At 35.5% G+C, this 22,028-nt stretch overlaps 1 protein-coding gene across 2 annotated transcripts in view; it reads right to left on the bottom strand.

Moving 5' to 3' along the window:
* Positions 1-4,644: 4,644 nt before the first annotated feature.
* The window catches only part of KLF8 (KLF transcription factor 8), a 60,705-nt gene continuing 43,321 nt past the window's right edge, over positions 4,645-22,028 (bottom strand). For both annotated transcript variants that reach the window (XM_006218903.4, XM_015251729.3), the window contains one exon: positions 4,645-10,891. In XM_006218903.4, coding sequence (XP_006218965.1) covers positions 10,710-10,891 — 182 coding nt within the window. In that variant the 3' untranslated portion in view covers positions 4,645-10,709. The remainder of the gene's footprint in view (positions 10,892-22,028) is intronic.

Below are 22,028 nucleotides of genomic sequence, written 5' to 3'. Positions count from 1 at the left end.
TACTGAGAACAAAAAAATTTAAAAAAGGAAAAGAAAACCTCCATTTTCTTGCTTCCCTCTTCCACTCTTCATGATTTAGATGTCTTCTTTTACAATTTCATGTTTATTCTATTTGTAATTCATGGTAGTTATCACCTTTCCAGTTATGAGTTTCTCATTTTGTAGCATCCTGCTTTTTTTATTTAGAGTAGACCTGTCAATATTTCTTTTAGCATGGGTTTAGTGTTGCTAAACTCTTTTAGTTTTTCCTTGTCTGTGAAATTCTTTATCTCTACTCTTATTCTATAGCATAACCTTGCTGGATAAAGTATCCTAGGATTCATCTTTTTTTATTCAGGACTTTGTATATATCTTGCCACTCCCTTCTGGCCTGTAGTGTTTGTGTAGAGAAATCAGCTGAGAGCCTTATGGGGGTTCCCTTGTAACTCATTCTTTGTTTTCTCTTGCTGCCTTTAAGATCGTTTCTTTATCCTTGAATCTGGTCATCTTGATTATGATATGTCTTGGTGTGGGTCTGTTTGGGGTCTTCTTTTTTGGGATCCTCTGAACTTCCTGTACTTGGATATCTAATTCTTTCTTTAGGTTTGGGAAGTTTTCAGTCATAAGTTTTCCAATACCTTTTCAATCCCCTTTGTTTTTACTTCCCCTTCTGGGACCCCTATTATGCATAGATGGCCTTCTTTATATTATCTTATAGGTCCCTTATATTGTTTTCATTGGTTTTTATTTGTTTTCTCTCAGTTGTGCTGATTGGGTGCTTTCTGTTGTCCTGTCTTTTAGGTGAGTTATTCATTCCTCTGCATTATCTAGCCTGCTTTGTACAGCCTTTATATCAGCTCTCGTCTCAGCAAATGAGTGTACCAGTTCTACTTGGCTCTTCTTTATAGCTTCAATTTCATTTTTGACATATTTTATGTCTCTAAATACTATCTCTTTTAGTTCCTTCAATACTTTTGATCTTTCAGGAGATTTCTCTTGTTCTTTTAATTGGGAGTGATTCCTCTGCTTCTTCATCTTGCTCATATCTCTCTGGCACTGTGGCTTACGGAGTATCAGTTATCTATTTTGGTCCTTAAGGAGTTTATTCATTTATCTATATGAAGCCTATGGAGAAATAAATCAGTTTGTGGTGTCTTTGTCTTTTGAATAGGAGAATATACTTTCAGAGTTCAGCAGGTGCTCTGGTTGGCTGGGTGTGTCAGTGGATCTGAGTTTTGGTCTATTTGTGGGAGAGGGTGAGCTATGAGTGTCCTTCTACTGTGCCATTTTCAAAAGGTTTGAGCATATATCTATTATGACACTTAAGACAGTACTGTGCAAAAATTTTCAACAACATATTAGAAAATTGAATACAACACATAGAAAAGGGCATACACTATGATCAATTTGGACTCATCCCTGGGACACAAGGATGGTTCAACGTATGCAAATAAATGTGATACACCACGTAAACTAATGAAAGACAAAAATCACATAATCATCTCAATAGATGCAGAAAAAGCATTTGATAAAATTTAACATCCATTCATTAGATTACCTCTTACCACAGTGTGTATAGAGGGAACATATATCAACATAATAAAAAGTATTTATGACAAATGTACAGCCAACATAATATTGGTGAAAAGTTGAAGCTTTTCCACAAAAATCTGGAATAAGTCAAGGATTCCCACTCTCACCACTTCTATTCAACAAAGTATTGGAAATAACAACCATAGCAGTAAGACCAGAAAAAGTAAGAAAATTCATCTAAATTGTAAGGGAAGAAGTAAAATTGTCACTATATGTGGATAACAATACTATTTATGGAAAACCTTGAAGACTCCACACAAAAACTACCTGATCTGATAAATGAATTCAGCAAAGTAACAGGATGTAAGATTAAAATACAGAAATCTGTTGCATTTGTCTACACAAACAATGAAATATTAGAAAATGAAAATAGAAAATAATTGCTTTAAAATCACATAAATAATACTTAAAATAAACCAAGGAGGTGTATCACAGGCAAAGAACAATAAAACATGGATTAAGGAAATTAAAGATGATTTAAGGAAATGGAAAGATATCCCATGTTCTTGGATAGGATGAATTAATACTGATAAAATGGCCATACTCCCCAAAGCAATCTACAGATTTAATGTGATCCCTATTAAACTACCCAGGACATTTTTCACAGAAGTAGAACAAATAATCCTAAAACTTATATAGAATCACAAATGACCCAGAATTGCCAAAGGATTACTGAAGAAGAAGAATCAATCTGGAGGAATAACCCTCCTAGACTTTAGGCAATACTACTGAGCTACAGTAATCAAAACAGCATGGTATTTCCTAAATACAGACATGGATCAATAGAACAGGATAGAGAATCCAGAAATAAAACCCCACACACTTTTGATCAATTAATCTTTGACAATGGAGGCAAGAATGTCCAATGGAGAAAAGACAGTCTTTTCAACAAGTGGTGTTAGGAAAGCTGGATGCAGGTATGTAAATTAATGAAAATGAAATTAGAACACTCCCTCACACCATACACAAAAAGAAGCTCAAAATGACTTAAAGACATAAATGTAAACAAGACACTGTAAACCTTCTAAAAGAAAACATAGTTAAAACATTCTCTGACATAAATCTTAGCAATGTTCTCGTAGGGCAGTCTACTAAGGCAATTGAAATAAAAGCAAAAATAAGGAAATGGGACCTAATCAAATGCTTTTTCATAGCAAAGGAAACCATAAACAGAATGAAAAGACCACCCATGGAATGGCAGAAAATATTTGCAAATGATGCAACTGACAAGGGCTTAATTTCCAGAATAGAAACAACTAATACAACTCAATAAGAACAAAAAACAATCCAATCAAAAATGGGCAGAGGCCCTAACTAAACATTTCTCCAATGAAGACATACAAATGGCCAATACTCATATGAACAAATACTCAATTTTGCTTATTATCAAAGAAATTCTAAGCAAAACTATGAGGTATTACCTCACACCAGTCAGAATGGGTATCATTAAAAGTCCACAAATGATAAATGCTGGACAGGCTGTGGAGAAAAGGGAACCCTCCTACACTGTTGGTGGAAATGTAGTTTGGTGTAGCCATTATGGAAAACAGTATGGGAATTTCTTTAAAAACTGAATATAGACTTACCCTATGATTCAGCAATCCCATTCCTGGGCATATATCTGGAGGAAGCACTAACTGGAAAAGATATATGCACCCCTATGTTTATAGAAGCACTATTTACAGTAGCCAAGACACGAAATGTCCATTGACAGATGATTGGATAAAAATGGTTTGGTATATGTATACAATGGAATACTACATAGCCATAAAAATGAATAAAATAATGCCATTTGCAGTAACATGGATGGATCTGGAGATCATCATACTATGTGAAGTAGGACAGAAAATGAAAGGAAAATACCATATGATATCACTTAAATGTGAAATTTTTAAAAATAGACAAATTAACTTATTTACAAAACAGAAACAGACTCACAGACATAGAAAAAATCTTATGGTTACCAGGGTGGAAAGGGGAGTGTGGAGGGGTAAATTTGGGTCCAGGATTTGCAGATACTAACTACTGTTTATAAAATAGATAAACAAATATGTGCTACTGTATAGCACATGGAGCTATATTCAATACCTTGTAATGGTATATAACGAAAAAAAAAAGAAAAAATATATATTTGTAAATGAATCGCTATACTGTTCATCAGAAATTAACACAACATTGTACATTGACTATACTTCAGCAAAAAAAAAATTATTGTGTTTTTTTTCATGCTAATATGCCCTATTAGAGAGTGAATTTCTTGAGAGCAGCTGTTTTATTCATCTCCACAGCAACAAGCAAAGAGCCTGGATTGTTGGTAGCTTTTCAGTCAATGTATTTATAACATTGAAGTGATGATTCTTTTAAACCAAAAGGATGACAATGACTATTAGAATCATTAAATGAGTAAAGAAATACTATTGGGAAACTTATAAGTATGAGATTCCTTGTTTTATAGTATTTGTAGTGAAAAATCCCTTCTGGCAACCCCAGGAACAGTTACTCTTCAGTCTTTCCTTTCAGCTCTTGACTTTAATCTCACAGGATTTCCCCCCTTTTACTTTTTCCCCAGAATGTTTCTGAAAGACAAGGTGTCTCACAGCAGAATCTATAGAAAAGGCAGCTTCACATATCCCCATCCAGGGGTGGTATTTGTATTGAGGTAGCTTTGGAGTTTAAAGCTGTCCCAATACCCTTCTCTCCTGCATTCCTTCTTAGGAAAAACAAACAAAAATGGTGAAGGGAACAAGGATGGGGAGGGAAATCTAGCCAGCTGAGTCTGTATCACACAGGGGGATTCTCCATAGGAAATATACAAAAGGAGCACACAGTTTTCATGAAGCCCCATTCAGGGACATGCTGAATAGATTTCCAAGAATGGGGAGGGTCTGATGTACTTAAATAGAGAAATTATTGTGTTCAAGACAGCCTAGCTTCCTTTCTTGCACCATGCTATTATACAGTAGCTATACCACAACTTTATCCAGTTAAGGGAAAGAAAACGATCTATGCATACCATGCCATGTTGTGAAAACATAAAATGAAGACAAATGATTATAGCCATAGATTCTGAAGTTTAAAATATTTTTATTAATAAAAAAAGTACAATGATCAAACATAACAAGATCGCTTAGTTCCCAAGCACACACCCTGCCTGGATGCCACAGAGGAAAAGTCCCCTTGGGCTAGAACAGAGTAATCTCTATGTGACCATGCTAACTGAAGCAATTCTTGTACTTCTGGATGCCTAACAGACTTGTTTATGAGAGATTGCTCATGATCCTAGCCTCAACGCCATGCCTCTGGAGCAAGAACTAGTATAAAATAGAAAACAAAACAGGTTGCTGCTCTAAAGCACTGAAATAATGAGGCACAGACAAGAGTTATAAGGAATAAAGCTTAATATACTGTCCTACAATTTCTTTAAACAAACAATGACAAAAAATCAGTCATTTCACTGCAGGCTCCTTTCCCCAACACAAAAATGAAGAGTCAGTTTCTGGCACTGTTCTCCCACTGTGTCTTCCTGTCAAAAAACAGGAGTGGACAGCTAGGGATTCTCTTCCTCTTTTTATTTAGAAATACAATGAAACTGCACTGCATACAACATAGGAATAATGTCCAACACAACTACTTGCACTGATCCTGGGAAACATCTACTGGAGGGGAAGAAGAGTTTCTTAATTAACAAAATAGTGTCTCTCTCCCTGTTCCCAACCCACCACCAGAAAAGGAAATGGAAGATAAAACCAGTATTTGAAAATCAAAGAGATATCCTGCCACTGATATAAATTCTATCCTCTTCCATCCCACTCCAATCCTAACCACCCCACCCCGTTTCCCTTCTTCTTATACTGTTAAGAATATAATAAATGGGAAAAGAGAATATTTAACTGGTGAAGCTGGACTGGCCAAAGTTTGAAAGGCTCTGGGAAATTGCCTCTGTGCTTCTGACAGGGTGATATGTAATATGGTCCAGATAGAATCAGGAAAGGGGAAGAATACAGCTTTTAAAGCAACGGGTTTTGTCTGCTTATTCCTTTAAGCCCTAATATGCTTTGAGTATGGAAACAGATGAGAATCCTATAGTTAGCAACAAGGAGAATGTAAGGAAAGTGGGAGGAAGAGATACTATTGCTTCTAGTGACCACTCTTTAATTACCTTTGTTACTGACTCAAATTTAGCTCTTTATCATCCAAGAAGCCTACTCCTCTCCTTTTTCTAGGGTAAATATAGAGTACTATAATTATCATAGTGGTAATCATAATACTTTGTTGTTCATATAAGGATCACTTGTCATTTTTGCCAACATCCATTAATAAGAATCCTCACAACATTCCTGTGAGGTAGATATATGGATCCCCATTTTACAGATGGGTTAACTGAGGCACAGAGAGGTGATGTGACTTGCCTAAGGTCAACCAAGTGAGAGATGGGAAAATATGGAAGAGAGGTAACTGAGGGTAGCACCTCTATTGTCAGAGAGCCATATTTAACAGTGAGAAAAGATAGTGCTAAGTGTTTCTTTAAATTGGGCACACTCACTTTCTTCTGTGTCCATATTTTTATACAGGTATTAGCACACTGTGGAGGATCAATAATTTCCTTTGTCTTATTAAAGATTAGGTCAATTCTCAATGGTTTGCTTCTTCAGAAAACCTTCTGAAGGCAGGATACACCCTAAGTTTCTGGAACTCAGATCATAGAAATCTGTAATTCCTGAATTTTGAAGATCACTTTGTTTTAAAGAACAATTGGAGTTCTAAAAATGTTACTATCATGTACATAACCACTGTGCTCTAGCTGCTTCTATGGGTGTACAGATCAACAATAAGATACCACTACACGTGTGCTTTTGAATTAGACAACTAAGTAGATGGCAGAGTGTGGGAGCCAGGTTTCTCATTGTTAGAATAGAAGATTACAGTAAGCAAAGGGAAAAGGCTAAGAGAGGATAATCCATGTGGTAATGGACTGGAGTTGTAGACATCAGTATGAACTCATGTTTAGCCTTAATAAAGATATGGATGATTAATACATATAGAAATATTTGTAGATATGTGTTTATATACATGGGTTAGTGTACTCACATATATTTCCTTGCACTGTCACCTGAGATGACCTAGAAACAACAATACCCCAGTAACAACAAGCATACCTAATGCCCAGATCTTGGTTTCTAATACAATTCTCCATGAACAGAAACCCGGACTCCTTAAAATGGTTGATTATAAGAACTGGCAAAAAAAATATACAAGATGAGCTTGGAGCATGTTGTAGTGCCAAAAAATGAAGATGTGCCACACACACACAAAAAAGATAGGGGGATATTCAAAACAACTTGGGAGTCAACCAAGAGAGTGCCCAGTGACCAAAGCTGGAACAATTTGAGCAGCAAAATAAGTTGTATTGGATTATAACTCAAAGTGCAAAATATATATCCATGAGTCCATACTGATATTACTAAATGATTCCATAAATAAATAAATGAGGGAAAGCAGACAAATCTCCCACGCAGAAGAATTCCAAATAATTTATGTAGATACTCCCTTTTAAGGATGTAATGTGTAACTAACCATTCCTTAAGTGTGGGCTACACATAGTAATTTCCTTCGAAAGAGTACAGTATGGACGGTGGGGTGGATTATAGGGGAGAAACCTGAAACACTATTTCAGCCAGGTGATCAAAATTAACGTCAAGAGTCAATCATGTTAATATGATGTAATGGAAATGGGAGTTCATATCTGTGGTCTTCCTCCCCCAAACTCATAAGCTCAATTTAATCATGAGAAAAACAACAAATATTAATTGAGGGTCATACTCCTCGAAACCATCAAGGTCATAGGAAAGAAGAAAGTATGAGAAATTGTCACAACCAAGAGAAGCCTAAGGATATGACTACTAAATGTGATGTGGTATCCTGAATGGGATACTGGAAAAGAAAAAGGATATTAGGCAAAAACTAAGGAAATCTGAATAAAGTTTGGATCTTAGTTAATAATAATGTATCAACATTACTTCATTAATTACAACAAATGTACCATTCTAATGAAAGATGTTAATAATAGGGAAAACTAGGTGTGAAGTATAGGGAAACGCTCTGCACTATCTTCACAATTTTTCTGTAAATCTAAAACTTTTAAAATAAAAAGTTTATTTAAAAAGAAGTTAGTCTCACAAACCTTTCTGTCTTGCCCATAATTCACTCTACCTAAGGTACTCAACCAGTTCACAATCTTCATAGTTTCTCCTGAATTTTCCGATCATAATTATCAATAGTAATGTACAACTGCCAATCATCTACAGATGGAGGAATTCTACTGCAACAAATCCCAGGATATTATTCAACCCTATTGAACAAGGCCATTTTCCATGCCCTAGGCAACTGTCCTCATAATGGTGCTTTACTGGTGTGAGCACAGCAAATTCAATTAATCCCAAATGCCACCTAAGAAAGACAGTGCCTTTTAATCTCACTGTCTATTTAACAAAGTTCTATGTGCTTTTGGTGTGGTACAGTATTATACTATATTTGAATACCTGCACTCCATGAAATACTCTTAATGGATTGGACATATTTCTTAAAGTATATGTAAATAATTGACAGGATTTTATCATTATTTGGAAGGGAGAGGGCAATGAGAATAGGGTTAGAACTGTTTCCTGACTATAGACAATTAATAAAGCATTGACAAAGTCCCTCATTACTTTCCAGGAAAATATTTGAATAATAAGAGCTTAGCGATGTCAAGGATAGTAATATTTGGAATCCTAATTTGATTATCCTAGTTAGTACAACAGTATGTTTGATAGTGTTTATTTATAAATAGATCATATGCTCTTATGCAAAAGATCCTGAAGTCTGAAGGGCACAGATCAGTTATGAATTTTGGAAAAGGAGTCTCAGATCCAAACTCTGGAGAAAATGGTTAAGTCCTTGGACACTGCTGTGAAACACCATATCAACTACTTAATTATAAGCTTAAACTTATGTATGATGGTAATTCCCCTTTAACAGATTGGCCCTAGATATTTCCTAGTGCTTTAGCAATTAGTCTACAGTATGGAACTTGCACACCAGAAGTCAGGGAAAAACTTACATCAAAATAACAATGATAAAATAGTAAAAAATCTACATATTTTGAAAAATACAGGTAGTCCTTGAATTTATGAGAGTTTATGGTCTGGAAAGACATTTTAAGTTGAAATGAGGTAAATCAAAGCTGAGATATTATAGAAAGTGTCAGAATAGAAAAATTGTGTGCCTAATGTTATATATCAATGACCGCAAACACATTTTACTTATCAGTCAACCGTAAATGATTTTGTGAGTGGTCTAAAGTTTCTGAAGCATAACATATAAAATTGGACAAATACTGCAACCAATAATGTATTTTTAAATTTGGTTTAATAATGTGATCCCTGGGAGAATGGGTGTGCAGGTCTAAAAGGCCACAAGGAAACAAACACCTGGGGAAAGACTGTGACCCGTATTTGTCTCATCTGTAAAATACTAATGATGTGTAAGAATAGAGAGTTAATAGGATCCCTTCTTGGTGCTAGAATTCTATAATTTAGTCAGAATAAATGGCCTTAGGAGGTAGCAACTTAAAGTATTCAAGAGGGACTGGTTGATTACCTGCCAAAAAAACGGGGTACCATATGAAGACAACCTTTAGGAGAGAGGCTGCATCCAAAATTAAGTGATGCGAAGTCTCCCCTCCCCCACCCCGGGAGAGGAAACATGCCATGTAGAGGTAGATCTGAGGTCCAGGGCATGGAACAGAGGGTTTTATGTCCCAGAGACTATTATGAAACAGTCTGATTGGGTAACCAAATGTGTATTTTATACAACCTGCTTTAATGGCTAAAAGAAATGGCTTAGGTATTCATAGCAGCTGCAGAACATCAAATTGCTTTTTGTCAGTTTTCACCAAAAGCCTCTTATATTCCATTTGAAACACAGGAATGTATTTTAATAATGCCATGGAATGAATTTTTTTCTTCCAACCCCTTACCTCTGTATAACATGGCCCCAGTGTGTGATTTCTCATCATTCAATATGCTGTTGCTTTATGTAAACAAAAGAATAAACAGTACAGAGCAGCCCCTTAAGACACTGTATCAACAGGTTGCCATTTGAATGAGGCTTGTTATTACAGCACTTCTGATATCCTATCCAAGTAAAAGTCCCTCTCTATTTGTTTTCAGGATCCTTCTGGGTCTACTTGTTCCTGTCACTGCCCAACATACTCTCCTGGAACACTTTTCTCCTTACTGGCATGTCGATGTGTGCTTTGAAGTTTTGTCCAAATTTAACCTAACAAAGAATGCAATTGTGCAGCAAAATCCTTAATCCTGAAGAAGGAGGAGCAAGAAAGGAGGAAAGGAGAAGGAAAAGAACATCTTTTCATTCCCTTCAATGGACTTTAGAAGCAGAAGCACCAGCATTGTCTGAAAACCAAAGTGTAAGAACAAATAGATTAGATTTACAAAACTTCTGAGTTTGGTATGGGACTCAGCTTATTCACTGAGAATGTGCCCTATACTCAAGATCCAAATCCCTGTAAATCTTACTAACCAATTACAGCGCTATGCCCTCTTTTGTCTAGGAACTTGGAAAAAGTCATTTTAGGACACTACCAGCAACTTTGATGTACTGATTCAAAAAATATGGATAAGAATTCTAGAAAACAAGAAAAAAAAGCAGCGTATGTGTGTTCACAGCCTTGAATTTGATTCCTGTTTTGTTATTGTAGGAAAAATGTCCTATCTCATAATAGGGGCCGGGGTGAGGGGGGCAACCATGGGTGCCGCACTGGAATTCAACCCATGCGGAGGTTGAAAAAATTGGGAACTGGACAGTGGAAAAATGAAGGTGAAATATAAAGAGTCCACATGGGAGATCAGCTATCTTTTCTTCCAGGCTCAACCTGGCTCACTGAGCTGTTCCAATCCCATCCCAGAGGCAAGCTGAAGTCAAAGAGGAAAAGATGGTCATGATCTCAATGCACGTGCGCGCACGCGTGCGTGTAAACACACACACACACACACACACACACACACACACACAGGAAAGAGACCAGTGCAACTCTTCTAGTGCAGTCTGTGCAGCTCTTCTAGTGCAGTCTGTGCCGCTCACATGGTGTCATGGCGCCGGCGGTGCAGGGAGAGGTGGTCAGAGCGAGAAAAGCTACGGTTGCAGTCTGTGCACCGGAAGGGTTTGATGCCTGTGTGCTTGCGGAAATGGCGGGTGAGCTCATCTGAGCGAGCAAATTTCCAGGAGCAGCCATCCCATGTGCACTTATAAGGTTTCTCTCCTAAAAGAGGGGACATGACAGAACAAAAGGAATCAGATGTGAGATGTTTGGATACTGGAAAGATACAGACTACATAACCTTTTATTAAGGTTTTGGTCAAAAGACAAGGCAATCACTTTGAAGACATGCTCTCCTCCACCTTTACAGAAGTCTTAAAGAGAAGCCACGATGGTTGAGTGGAAAGCACTGGCTTGAGGCTCTGGCTCAAACAGGCCTTTCCTTGAATCCTGGCTATAAGTACATATTACTTGTGTGACCTTAAATTAGTCGCTTCTCCCTGGCTGGGTCTCTGTTTTCTCATCTCTAAAGAGGGATAAAAATATCGCACAAGGTTGTTTGAAAACATTTTACATTTTAAGCATAGCCATTAAATGGTAAAACTGGGATCAAACCCAAATCTTTGACATTTTCCTCTATACCAAATGGTAGTGACTATGTTCTCTCCTTTAATACCCAACAAATAGTCTAAAATAGAGCCATACACACAGGAAGAATGTGTGATTCACTGGAGTGGGTCCTCAGCTAAGGCTACAGGCCTTCTGTGAAAGGTCAGAAACTCAAAGGCATGGGGTGAGAAAAGTCAAACTTTTAAAAATAGCTCAATGCTCGGTACCTGCAGGTTGCATCTGTGTTATATATTGAATATGTATGCTCTGGATAGAAAACTAAGTGAAAAAAAGTAAAATAAAAAACATTAACACAGTATGAACCCATTATGGTGTATAGATCATATAACATATATTTATATACTCAAAATAAAGGCAATACCAATACACTTAAATGCAAATTAGGAGAGAAATTATCAACAGTGAGTGAATACCCAGAAAATGAGGATAAGAATGATGAGAAGAGGACTTCCCCTTTTTACTTTTCACCTTTCTGTATTGTTTGAATGTTTTAAAAATCAGTAATCCTTGTAAATCAATTATACTTCAATAAAAAAATAAAGCACTTGGTGCCCACATAAGTAGGAGCACAATAAAAAAATTAAAAAATAAAAATCAGTATCTTAGTGTTTCTCTATTTCCCATTTGCTGCAATAAGCATGTATCATTTTTATAATCATAAATAAGTGATAATGCAGATACAAAATGCTTTGGTAATTTAATGGTCTCTCTTACTCTGGCTCTTCCTCCCCTTTCTCCTTATAATTTCTCCAGGGCATTTTATGTTATGCTGTTCTAAATTCTGGTAGCAATCCGGTTTGCATACATTTTCTTCAACTTTTTCAACACTTACCAATCTTCCCAAGTGTTCACTAATTAACTGTACAGCTTTCAAATAATGGGCAACAGAATAGAATTCACTCAGACTCACAATTGTGGATCATACCGCAACTGTTTTGAGAATTAAAGATGTTAGCTACTGATCATTTCAATATTCAGAAATTGCTGCATTAGCTGCTGAGAATGAGATGAAGTTGGATGTATGGAGAACAAAAGATGGCCAATGAAATATTATAAAATGAAAAGAGAAAGATACTGAATGGCTACGCACCATACAAATAAACACACACACAGTGGGATCCCATTTATATTTTCTAAACCTCTCTGCCTCTGTGTCTCTCTGTCTCTATCTCTCCCTCTCTCTTTCTCTCTCTCTCTCTCTCTCACACACACACACACCCCAAAGAGAAAAGATCTGGAAGACCATACAACAAATTATTAACAGTGAGAAAGAGAATGAGACTGCAGATGGTGATGAGAGTGTGTAAATGAGATTTTCACTGTTTGGCCTATATAATTCTATCACATCTCCACACTTCCCAACTGTCACATTGCTATCAATTTTGTTGCAATTGCTCAAGAATTTCTCCTGAGAATTTCTAATCTTCTCTACACCCAAATGAAGAAGATTTGACTTGTAAAGCAGTGACACCCTGTGGGGACCACAGCTCATTGCTAGAATACACAGATTACAGGATTCAGCAAGATCAATTTTCCTATTGCAAAAGCAGATATCTTATATTATCATTGAACAAGGTCCTATTTGTGCCAATGTACTTCATACAACACAACTCATAAGCTTCATCAATATATTATCAATATTAAGGAACAAAATATACATAGGGAAATAATCCATAATATAAAGTGTACATTATTAACTGTGTGACACAGTTAAGTGTGCTAAGTTCCAAGGCTAGACAATCTGTGGGCTAGTGTGATGCACTGAACTTGAAGCAGGGGTAGGTTTTACATGTGTGGAAAAAAAGGCAAAAAGCAACTCAGGTAGATAGGGGCATGGGCTGGTAAGGAAGCATAGAGAATGATGCATAAGGTCAGCCATCCTGAAGCATGGGGTATCTTTACAGAAGTTCTATGAGATGGCCCCTATTATAAAGACCAGACTAAAGAATTTAGATTTTTAGCATGAAATGTAGTGACATAGCAAACACAGGGGCAGTAAGAAGTTTGCCTCAGGAATAGGAAACAAGGGGGATGCAATGGCTATAAACAATTTTAAAACAAAATCAACTAAAAGTTTGCTCTTTTCTACTATCATGTTCCAATTATAAGTCAATGGTAAAATACTCCTTCTGGCTATGACAGACAGCTCCTATTGCCCTCTCCTTCTTGGTACACCACTGCCAGAAGGCAATGGTGAAGGGGGTAGTGTGTAACACTAAGCATTTCAAGAGTGACTTGAAAAGGTTGTACACTGAAATGATCTAGCCATGAAGTCATTTAGCCATATAAGATGGATTACAATAGATACAAGACTACTGGAGTAAAGTACTTGCCTGGCACGTACAGAAGGTGCTCAAATTATTTATTAAATTGATGATGAAATCAAGAATAAATGTAACAGAAAATTGAAATATAAATCAGAAATGAGAGGAGACATTACAATGGATGCCTCAGAAACAAAAAGGATCATAAGGGACAATTATAAACAGTTACATGTTAACAAACTAGATAACCTATAAGAAATAAATTCCTTGAAACTTACAATCTACAAAATCTTAATTAAGAAGAAATAGAAAGCCTGAATATATTAATAACAAATAAGGAGATTGAGTCAGCAATCAAAAATCTCCCAAAGAAGAAAAACCCCAAACCAGAAGGCTTCATAACTGAATTCTACAAAATATTAAAAAAATTCATACCAATTCTTATATTCTTCCAAAAAATGGGAGAGGAAGGAACATCTCCAAACTCATTCTATGAGGATAGCATCACCCTAATACCAAAGCCAAGCAAAGCCCTACAAGAAAAGAAAACTATAGACCAATATCCCCGATGAACACACATGCAAAAATCCTCAATGAAATCCTAGCAAAATGAATTCAACAGTACATTAAAAGATCAAGATGGACTTATCCCTGGGATGATGCAAGGATGGTTCAATGTACTTAAATCATCAACAACAACAAATTAACAGAATTTTAAAAACCTACATAATCATCTTAATTTATGCAGAAAAGCACTTGACAAACTTCAACATACATTTATAATTAAAACTCTCAAGAAAATAGGTATATAAAAACTTATCTCAACCCAATACAATCCATAAACAACAAAACAACAGCTAACATCATAATGAATAGGAAAAAACTAAAATATTTTTTCCTAAGATCCAGTGCAAGGCAAGGATGCCCACTCTTCCCATTTTTTTTCAGCATAGTAATGGAACTTATAGCCAGAGCATTACACAGGAAAAGGAAATAAAAGGCACCCAAATCAGAAAGGAAGAAATAAAATTATCTCCCTTTGCAGATGATATGATCATATCCATAGAAAACCCCAAATTCTAAACAAACAAAAAAACCTGCCAGAAATAAAGAATTCAGTAAACTTGCAATATACAAAGTCAACATACAAAATCACTCACATTTCTATACACAAACAACAAAGTATCTGAAACAGAAATCAAGAAAACAATCCCATTCAAAATAGCAACAAAAATAATAAAATACTTAGGAATAAATTTAACTAATGAGGTTAAAGACTTATATACTGAAAATTATAATACACTGATGAAAGGAATTAAAGAAGGCACAGATAAATGGAAAGACAACCTGTGTTCATGGAATGGAAAATTTACCTTGTTAAAATATCCATAATACCCAAAGTAATCTACAGATTCAATGTGACTCCTATCAAAATCCCAATGGTGTTCTTTACAAAACTAGAAAAAAAAAAAAGCTAAAATTCATGTGGAACCACAAAAGGCCCTGACTAGCCAAAGCAATTTTGACCAAGAAGAACAAATCTGGAGGCATCATAATTCCTGCTTTCAAAATATATTACAAAGATAAGGCAATCAAAATAATAAAATGCTGACATAAAAATACATAGACCAATAGAATAGAATAGAGAGCTCAGATATAAATATATGCATCTACAGTCAATTGATTTCCAACAACGTGCCTATAATAAACACTGCGGGAAGAACAGTCTTCAACAAATGGTGTTGGGAAAACTGGATACCCACATGCAGAAGAATGAAACTGGACCCTTATCTCATAACATATTAAAAAAAAAACTCAAAATGGAGTGAAGACTCAAATGTAAAACCTGAAACCATAAAACAACTAGAATAAAACAGGTGGAAACCTTCTTCTCATAAATTGCAGTTGATTTAAAATATGTTAGTTTCAGGTGCACAGCAAAATGATTCAGATATATATATAGACATATATGCATATATATACACATATCCATATATAAAATAATCTGATAAAATGTATATAAATATAACTTTAAATGCATATACATATAAATTTGAAGTTATATATATATATTTGAAGTTCTGTTTAAATGTTTTATGATTATTTCCCAGTATAGGTTATTAGAAGGTATTGAGTATAATTCCCTGTTCAGTAAATCTTTGTTCTTATCTATTTTATGTATAGTAGTTTGTATCTATTAATCCTGTACTCCTAATTTATCCTCCCCCAAGTCTCCTTCCCTTTGGGTAACCATTAGTTTGTTTTCTATGATTGTGAATCTGTCTCTGTCTTGTGTACAGAATCATTTGTATTATTTTTTTAGATTCCACACATAAGTGATATCATATGCTATGTGTCTTTCTCTGTCTGACTTAATTCACTAAGTGTAATATTCCCTAGGTCCATCCACGTTGGTGCAAATGGCAATATTTCATTTTTTATGGCTGAGTAATATTCGTGTGTGTGTGTGTGTGTGTGTGTGTGTGTGTATCACATCCTCTTAAGCCAATTGTCTGTTGACGGGCAGTTGGTTTTTTTCCCCACACCTTGGTTATTGTAAATACTGCTACTTATGAACATGGGGATGCATGTACCATTTCAAATTAGAGTTTTCATCTTTTCAGGATATATACACAGGAATAAGATTGTGGATGATATAGTAGCTCTATTTTTAGTTTTTTAAGGAACTGCCATACTGTTATCCACAGTGGCTGCACCAATTTACATTCCTACCAACAGTGTAGGTGGGTTCCCTTTTCTCCACAATCTCTCCAGCATTATTATTTGTAGACTTTTTGATTATAGCCATTCTGATTGGTGTGAGGTGATACCTCTCCGTGACTTTGATCTGAAATTGTCTAATAATTTGCGATGTTGAGCATTTTTTCATGTACCTGTTGGCCATCTGTATGTCTTCTTTGGATAAATGTTTATTCATGTCTTCTGCCTATTATTTGATTGGGTTGCTTGTTCTTTCAATATTGAGTTGTATAAGCTACTTGTACATTTTGGATATTAACTACTTGTCAGTTACATCATTAACAAATGTTTTCTCCCATTCCATAGGTAGGCTTTTCGTTTTATTGATGGATTCCTGTGCTGTACAAAACCTTTTAAGTTTGATTAGGTCCCATTTGTTTATGTTTGCTTTTCGTTCTTTTGCTTTGGGAGACTGATCTAAGAAAATATTGTTACAATTTATGTCCAACTATGTTTTGCAAATGGTGTCATGTCTTATATTTAGGTCTTTAAAACATTTTGAGTTTATTATTGTATATGGTGTGAAGGAGTGTTCTAACTTCATTGATTTAAATGTGGCTATCCAACTTTCTTAGTACCACTTGCTGAAGAGATTATCTTTTCTCCATTCTTGCTTCCTTCATTGAAGATTAATTGACCATAGGTGTGTAGGTTTATTTCTGGGCTCTCTATTCAATTCCATTGATCCATATGTCTGTCTGTGCCAATACCATGCTGATTTGATTACTATAGCTTTGTTATACAGTCTGAAGTCTCAGAGGGTTATGCCTCCAGCTTTATACTTTTCCCTCAGGATTGCTTTGGCAATTTCAACGTGTTGTAGTTCCATATAAATTTTAAGAGTATTTGTTCTATTTCTGTGAATAATGTCATGGATACTTTGAAAGGGATTGCTTTAAATCTGTAGATTGCTTTGGGTAACATGGCAATTTTAACAATATTAATTCTTCCAATCCAAGAGCATGAGATATCTTTACATTTCTTTGTATCATCTTCAATTTCCTTTATCAATGTTTTACAACTTTTAGATACAAGTCTTTCATCTCCTTAGTTACATTTATTCCAAGGTATTTTATTCTTTCTGATGTGATTTTAAAGGGGGTTTGTTTTACTTTCCCTTTCTGATATTTCATTGTTAGTGTAAAGAAATGCAACAGATTTCTGTATATTAATCTTGTATCCTGATAACTTGCTCAATTCATTAGTTCTAATAGCTTTTGTGTGGAGTCTTTTTTTAGAGTTCTCTATATAAAGTATCATGTCGTCTGCAAATGTTGAAATTTTACCTCTTCTTTTCCGATTTAGATACATTTTGTTTCTTTTTCTTGCCTGATTGCTGTGGCTAGGACTCCCAATACTATGTTGAATACAAGTGGTGAGAATGGCATCCTTGTCTTGCTCTTGAATTTAGTGGGAAGGCTATAAGTTTTCACCACTGAGTATTATGCTGGCTGTGGGTTTTTCGTAAATGGCTTTCATTATGTTGAGATATGTTCCCCTCATACCCCTTTGGTAAGTGATTTTTATAAGACTGAATGTTAAATTTTGTCAAATGCTTTTTCTGTGTCCATTGAGATGATCATGTGATTTTTCTGTCCTTTTGTTAATGTGGTGTATCACATTGATTTGCATATGATGAACCATCCCTGAGACCCTGGAATGAATCCAACTTGATTATGCTGTATAATCCTTTTACTGTATTGTTGGATTTGGTTTCCTAATACTTTGTTGAGAATTTTTGCATCTATATTCACTAAAGATATTGCCCTGTAGTTTTCTTTTTTGTCATGTCTCTATCTGGTTTTGGTAACAGGGTGATGTTGGTTTCATGGAATGAATTTGGGAGTGTTCTCAATTTATTGGAATAGTTTGAGCAAGATAGGTATAAGTCTTTCTTTGTATGTTTGGTGGAATTCCCCAGTGAAGCTGCACAGTCCTGGAATTTAGTTTGAAGGAAGGCTTTTTTTTTTAATTAGAAATTCTATTTCACTTCTAGTGATCAGAGTGTTAAAATTATGTTTATTCTTGAGTCAGTCTTGGCAGTCTGTATGTTTCTAGAAACTTGTCCATTTCTTCTAGGTTTTACAATTTGTTGGTACAATTTTCATAGTAATCTCTTATGATATTCTTATGATATTTTTGTATTTCAGTGGTATTAGTTATTATTTCTCCTCTTTAATTTCTTATTTTGTTTACCTGGGTCCTCTTTCTTTTCTTAGCTAGAGTTTTGTCAGTTTTGTTTATCTTTTAAAAAACTACTCTTGGTTTTACTGATCTATTTTTTAAACTTCTATTTTATTTATTTCCTTTATGATTTTTATTATTTCCTTCTTTCTGCTGAATTTGATTTTTGTTGTTTTTATAATTCTTTTGAGTGGTAGGTTAGTTTGTTTATTTGAGATGATTCTTCTTTCTTGAGGAAGGCCTGCGAACTGCAGTATCTCATAGGCTTTATAAGATTGTGTCTTAATTTTCATTTTTTGAGGTATATTGTGATTTCTTCTTTGATTTCATCATTGATTTATTATTTTTTTAGCAGCATTTGTTTAGTATCCATGTGTTTATTCTTTTCTCATTTTTCTTTTTTTGTGGTTGATTTCTAATTTCATACCACTGTGGCTGGAAAGATACTTGAAATAATTTCTATCCTCTTGAATTTGTTGAGGCTTGTTTTGTGACCTACTATGGTCTACCCTAGTGATCATTCCATGTGCACTTGAAAACAACGTGCATTCTGGGTTTGTTTGTTTTAAACATAATGTCTTATAGATATCAATTAAATACAACTGGGTCTATTGTGTCATTTAGGGCCTCTGTTGCTTTATTGATTTTCTGTCTGGATTATTGGTCTATTGATATTAGTGAGGTGTTAAAGTCCCCTACTATTGTTGTATTATTGTCCATTTCATTTTATGTGTGTTAGTATTTATTTTATATATTTAGGTGCTCTTATGCTGAGTACATATATGTTAATGAGTGTAATATCCTCTACTTGTGCTAAACTCTTTATGATTATATGATGTCCTTCTTCTTTCTTTATGGCCTTTGTTTTAAAGTCTATTTTATCTGAGTATTGCTACCCCTAATTTCTTGTTTTCATTTGCAAGAAGTATCTTTCCCCATTCCCTTACTTTCAGTCTGTGTTCTTCTTTCACCCTGAAGTGAGTCTCTTGTAGGCAGCATATAGCAGCCTTTTGTTTGCTTATCCAACCTGCCACTCTATGTCTTTTGACTGGAGCATCTAGTCCATTGACATTTAAAGTACTTATTGATAGGTATATACTTATCACCATTTTAAACCTGGTTTTGCAGTGGTTTTAGTAGTTCTTTGTTCATTTCTTCTACTTTGTGCTTTTCCTTTTGTGATTTGATCGTTTTTTGTAGGATTGTTGAGTTCCTTTATTTTTGTCTGTTGTGAACCTATTATATGTTTTTGATTTGTGGTTACAATGGAGTTCAAGTATGTTGCCAATAACTAGATATACTTGCTTTGAACAGGTAGTCATACAAGTTCAAAGACATTCTAAAGGATCTATATTTTCAAATCTTTTAATTGTTTTTAACCTATGTACTGGCTTATTTAAATGATCTTCAGCCCTCTGATATATTTGCCTTCACTATTGTGATTGTCCCTTTCCTATATATTCTTGTTTATTTTCTATTTAGAGAAGACTCTTCAATATTTCTTTTAGGGTAGGTTTAGTATTGCTAAATTCTTTCAGTCTGCTTGTCTGAGAAACTCTTTATATCTCCTTCTATTCTAAACGATAATCTTGCTGGGTAGAGTATCCTAGGTTGTAGGTTTTTCCCTTTCAGGACTTTAAATACATCATGCCACTCCCTCTGGACTGCAAAGTTTCTACAGAGGAGTCAGCTGATAGCCTTATGGGGGTTCCCTTGTAACTGGCTCTGTTTTTCTCTTGCTGCCTTTAAAATCTTCTTTTCATTTTTCATCTTTGCCATTTTAATTATGACGTGTTTTGGTGTGATTCTGTTTGGGTTTATAATATTTGAGACCCTCTGTGCTTCCTGTATCTGTATATCTGTTTCTTCAGTTTTGGGAAGTTTTCAGTCATAATTTCTTCAAACATGTATTTCAATCATCTTTTCTCTTCTTTTTCTGGAACTCCTATCATGCATAAGTTGGCATTTTCTATATTATTCCATAGATTTTGTTTGTTGTTTTCATTTTTTTCCATTTGTCTGTCTGCTGTCCTGATTGGGTGATTTCCATTATTCCATCTTCCAGATCACTTATTCATTCTTCTGTCCAATTTAGTCTGTTATTCATTGCTCCCAGATTGGTTTTATCTGGGCAATTGCATTGTTTTGATTGATTCATTTTTATTGCTTCTAGTTCCTTGTTATAGTAATCTGCATTTCTATTGATAATCTTTCTTAATTGCTTTATGATTTTTTACCTCCTTTTTGAACTCTTGGTCTAGTAGACTGGTAAGGTCTGTTTCATGATTTGTTCTTCCAGGGGATTTCTCTTGTTCTTTTCATTAAGAATGTTTCTTTTGCTTTTTTCTTTCATTTAACTTTCTCTGTCTTTATGAATTTAGGAGAAACAGTTTTCTACTGTGGTCTTGAAAGGGTGTTTTTATGTGGGAGTGTCCCTGTATAGAATGTCTGTTTAATATTTTTGTTGTGAGGGCTAGTTTTGGTATGGATGCCAGCCACAACTTTTCTCAAGTGTGCTGGCCATTATTACCTTCATAGAAGATGTGATGGTTATTGTATTGTCTAAAGCCTTTGCTGGATGTGAGGTGAGGCTTCCTCTTTGCTCTGTGACTATCACAACACTTTTGGGGGGTGGGGCTTGCCCCCCTAGTTGTTGGAGTAGAAGCCCTGAGGGTCAGTTTTGATCTGGTTCCTTTGCCCTTGAGTGAGTGCCCTGCCCCAAAGGAGGTGATTGCTGAAGCAAATGAGGTCCATGTGGTCACAATGAACTTATGTGTTGCCTGTGTAGGTGCCTGAAATTCTGCTTAGAAGCAGCACAAGATCACATCCCCCTCTCTACTTTGCTTGTCCCAGATCCAGTGCAAGGTTGTGGTGTGGAGCAGGCTGGGGCTGGGAGTTGGGGAATTATGGCTGCAGAAAGTTAGGTGGCTGTGCTACTGCCTGGGTTCTGGGCTGCCTCTGTCAGCCCAGTTCTGGCACCAAGTTGAGTTGTGGAGTGGGTAGAGCCATGGTGCTCTTGGCATGAAACAAAACCTGAGAGTTCCTGCCCTGGTCTGGTCTGTTAGAGACTTAGCACTCAGCCACTGAATGTTTCTGTGGCATCACCCAGTGTGTGTGCTGGAAATGCTTTTTGGGCTGGACCCATCACCACTGTGTTTGCCAAAAATATGCTGCGTGGTGGGGGAAGCTTCTTGACATTGTTCTAGGCAATGGTTTTTTGGATATGCAACCAAAAGCACAAGAAACAAAAGCAAAACTAGACAAAGGGATTCCATCAAAAACAATCAACACAGTGAAAATGCAGCCTGTGGGATGGAAGAAAATATTTGCAAACCACATGCCTGATAAGGGTTAATTTCCAAAATAAATGAACTCTTACAACTCAACAGCAAAAGAAAAAGAAAGAAAGAAAGAGGAAAAAAAGAAAAGAACCCAATTAATTAAAAAATGGACAAAGAATCTGAATAGATATTTCTCAAAAAAGACATGCAAATGGTCAACAGGTATATAAAAAGTCAATAG

This window comes from Vicugna pacos, chromosome X, assembly GCF_048564905.1.
Source record: "Vicugna pacos chromosome X, VicPac4, whole genome shotgun sequence".
NCBI lineage: Eukaryota > Metazoa > Chordata > Mammalia > Artiodactyla > Camelidae > Vicugna > Vicugna pacos.
This window is presented reverse-complemented; position numbering and strand designations above follow the sequence as displayed.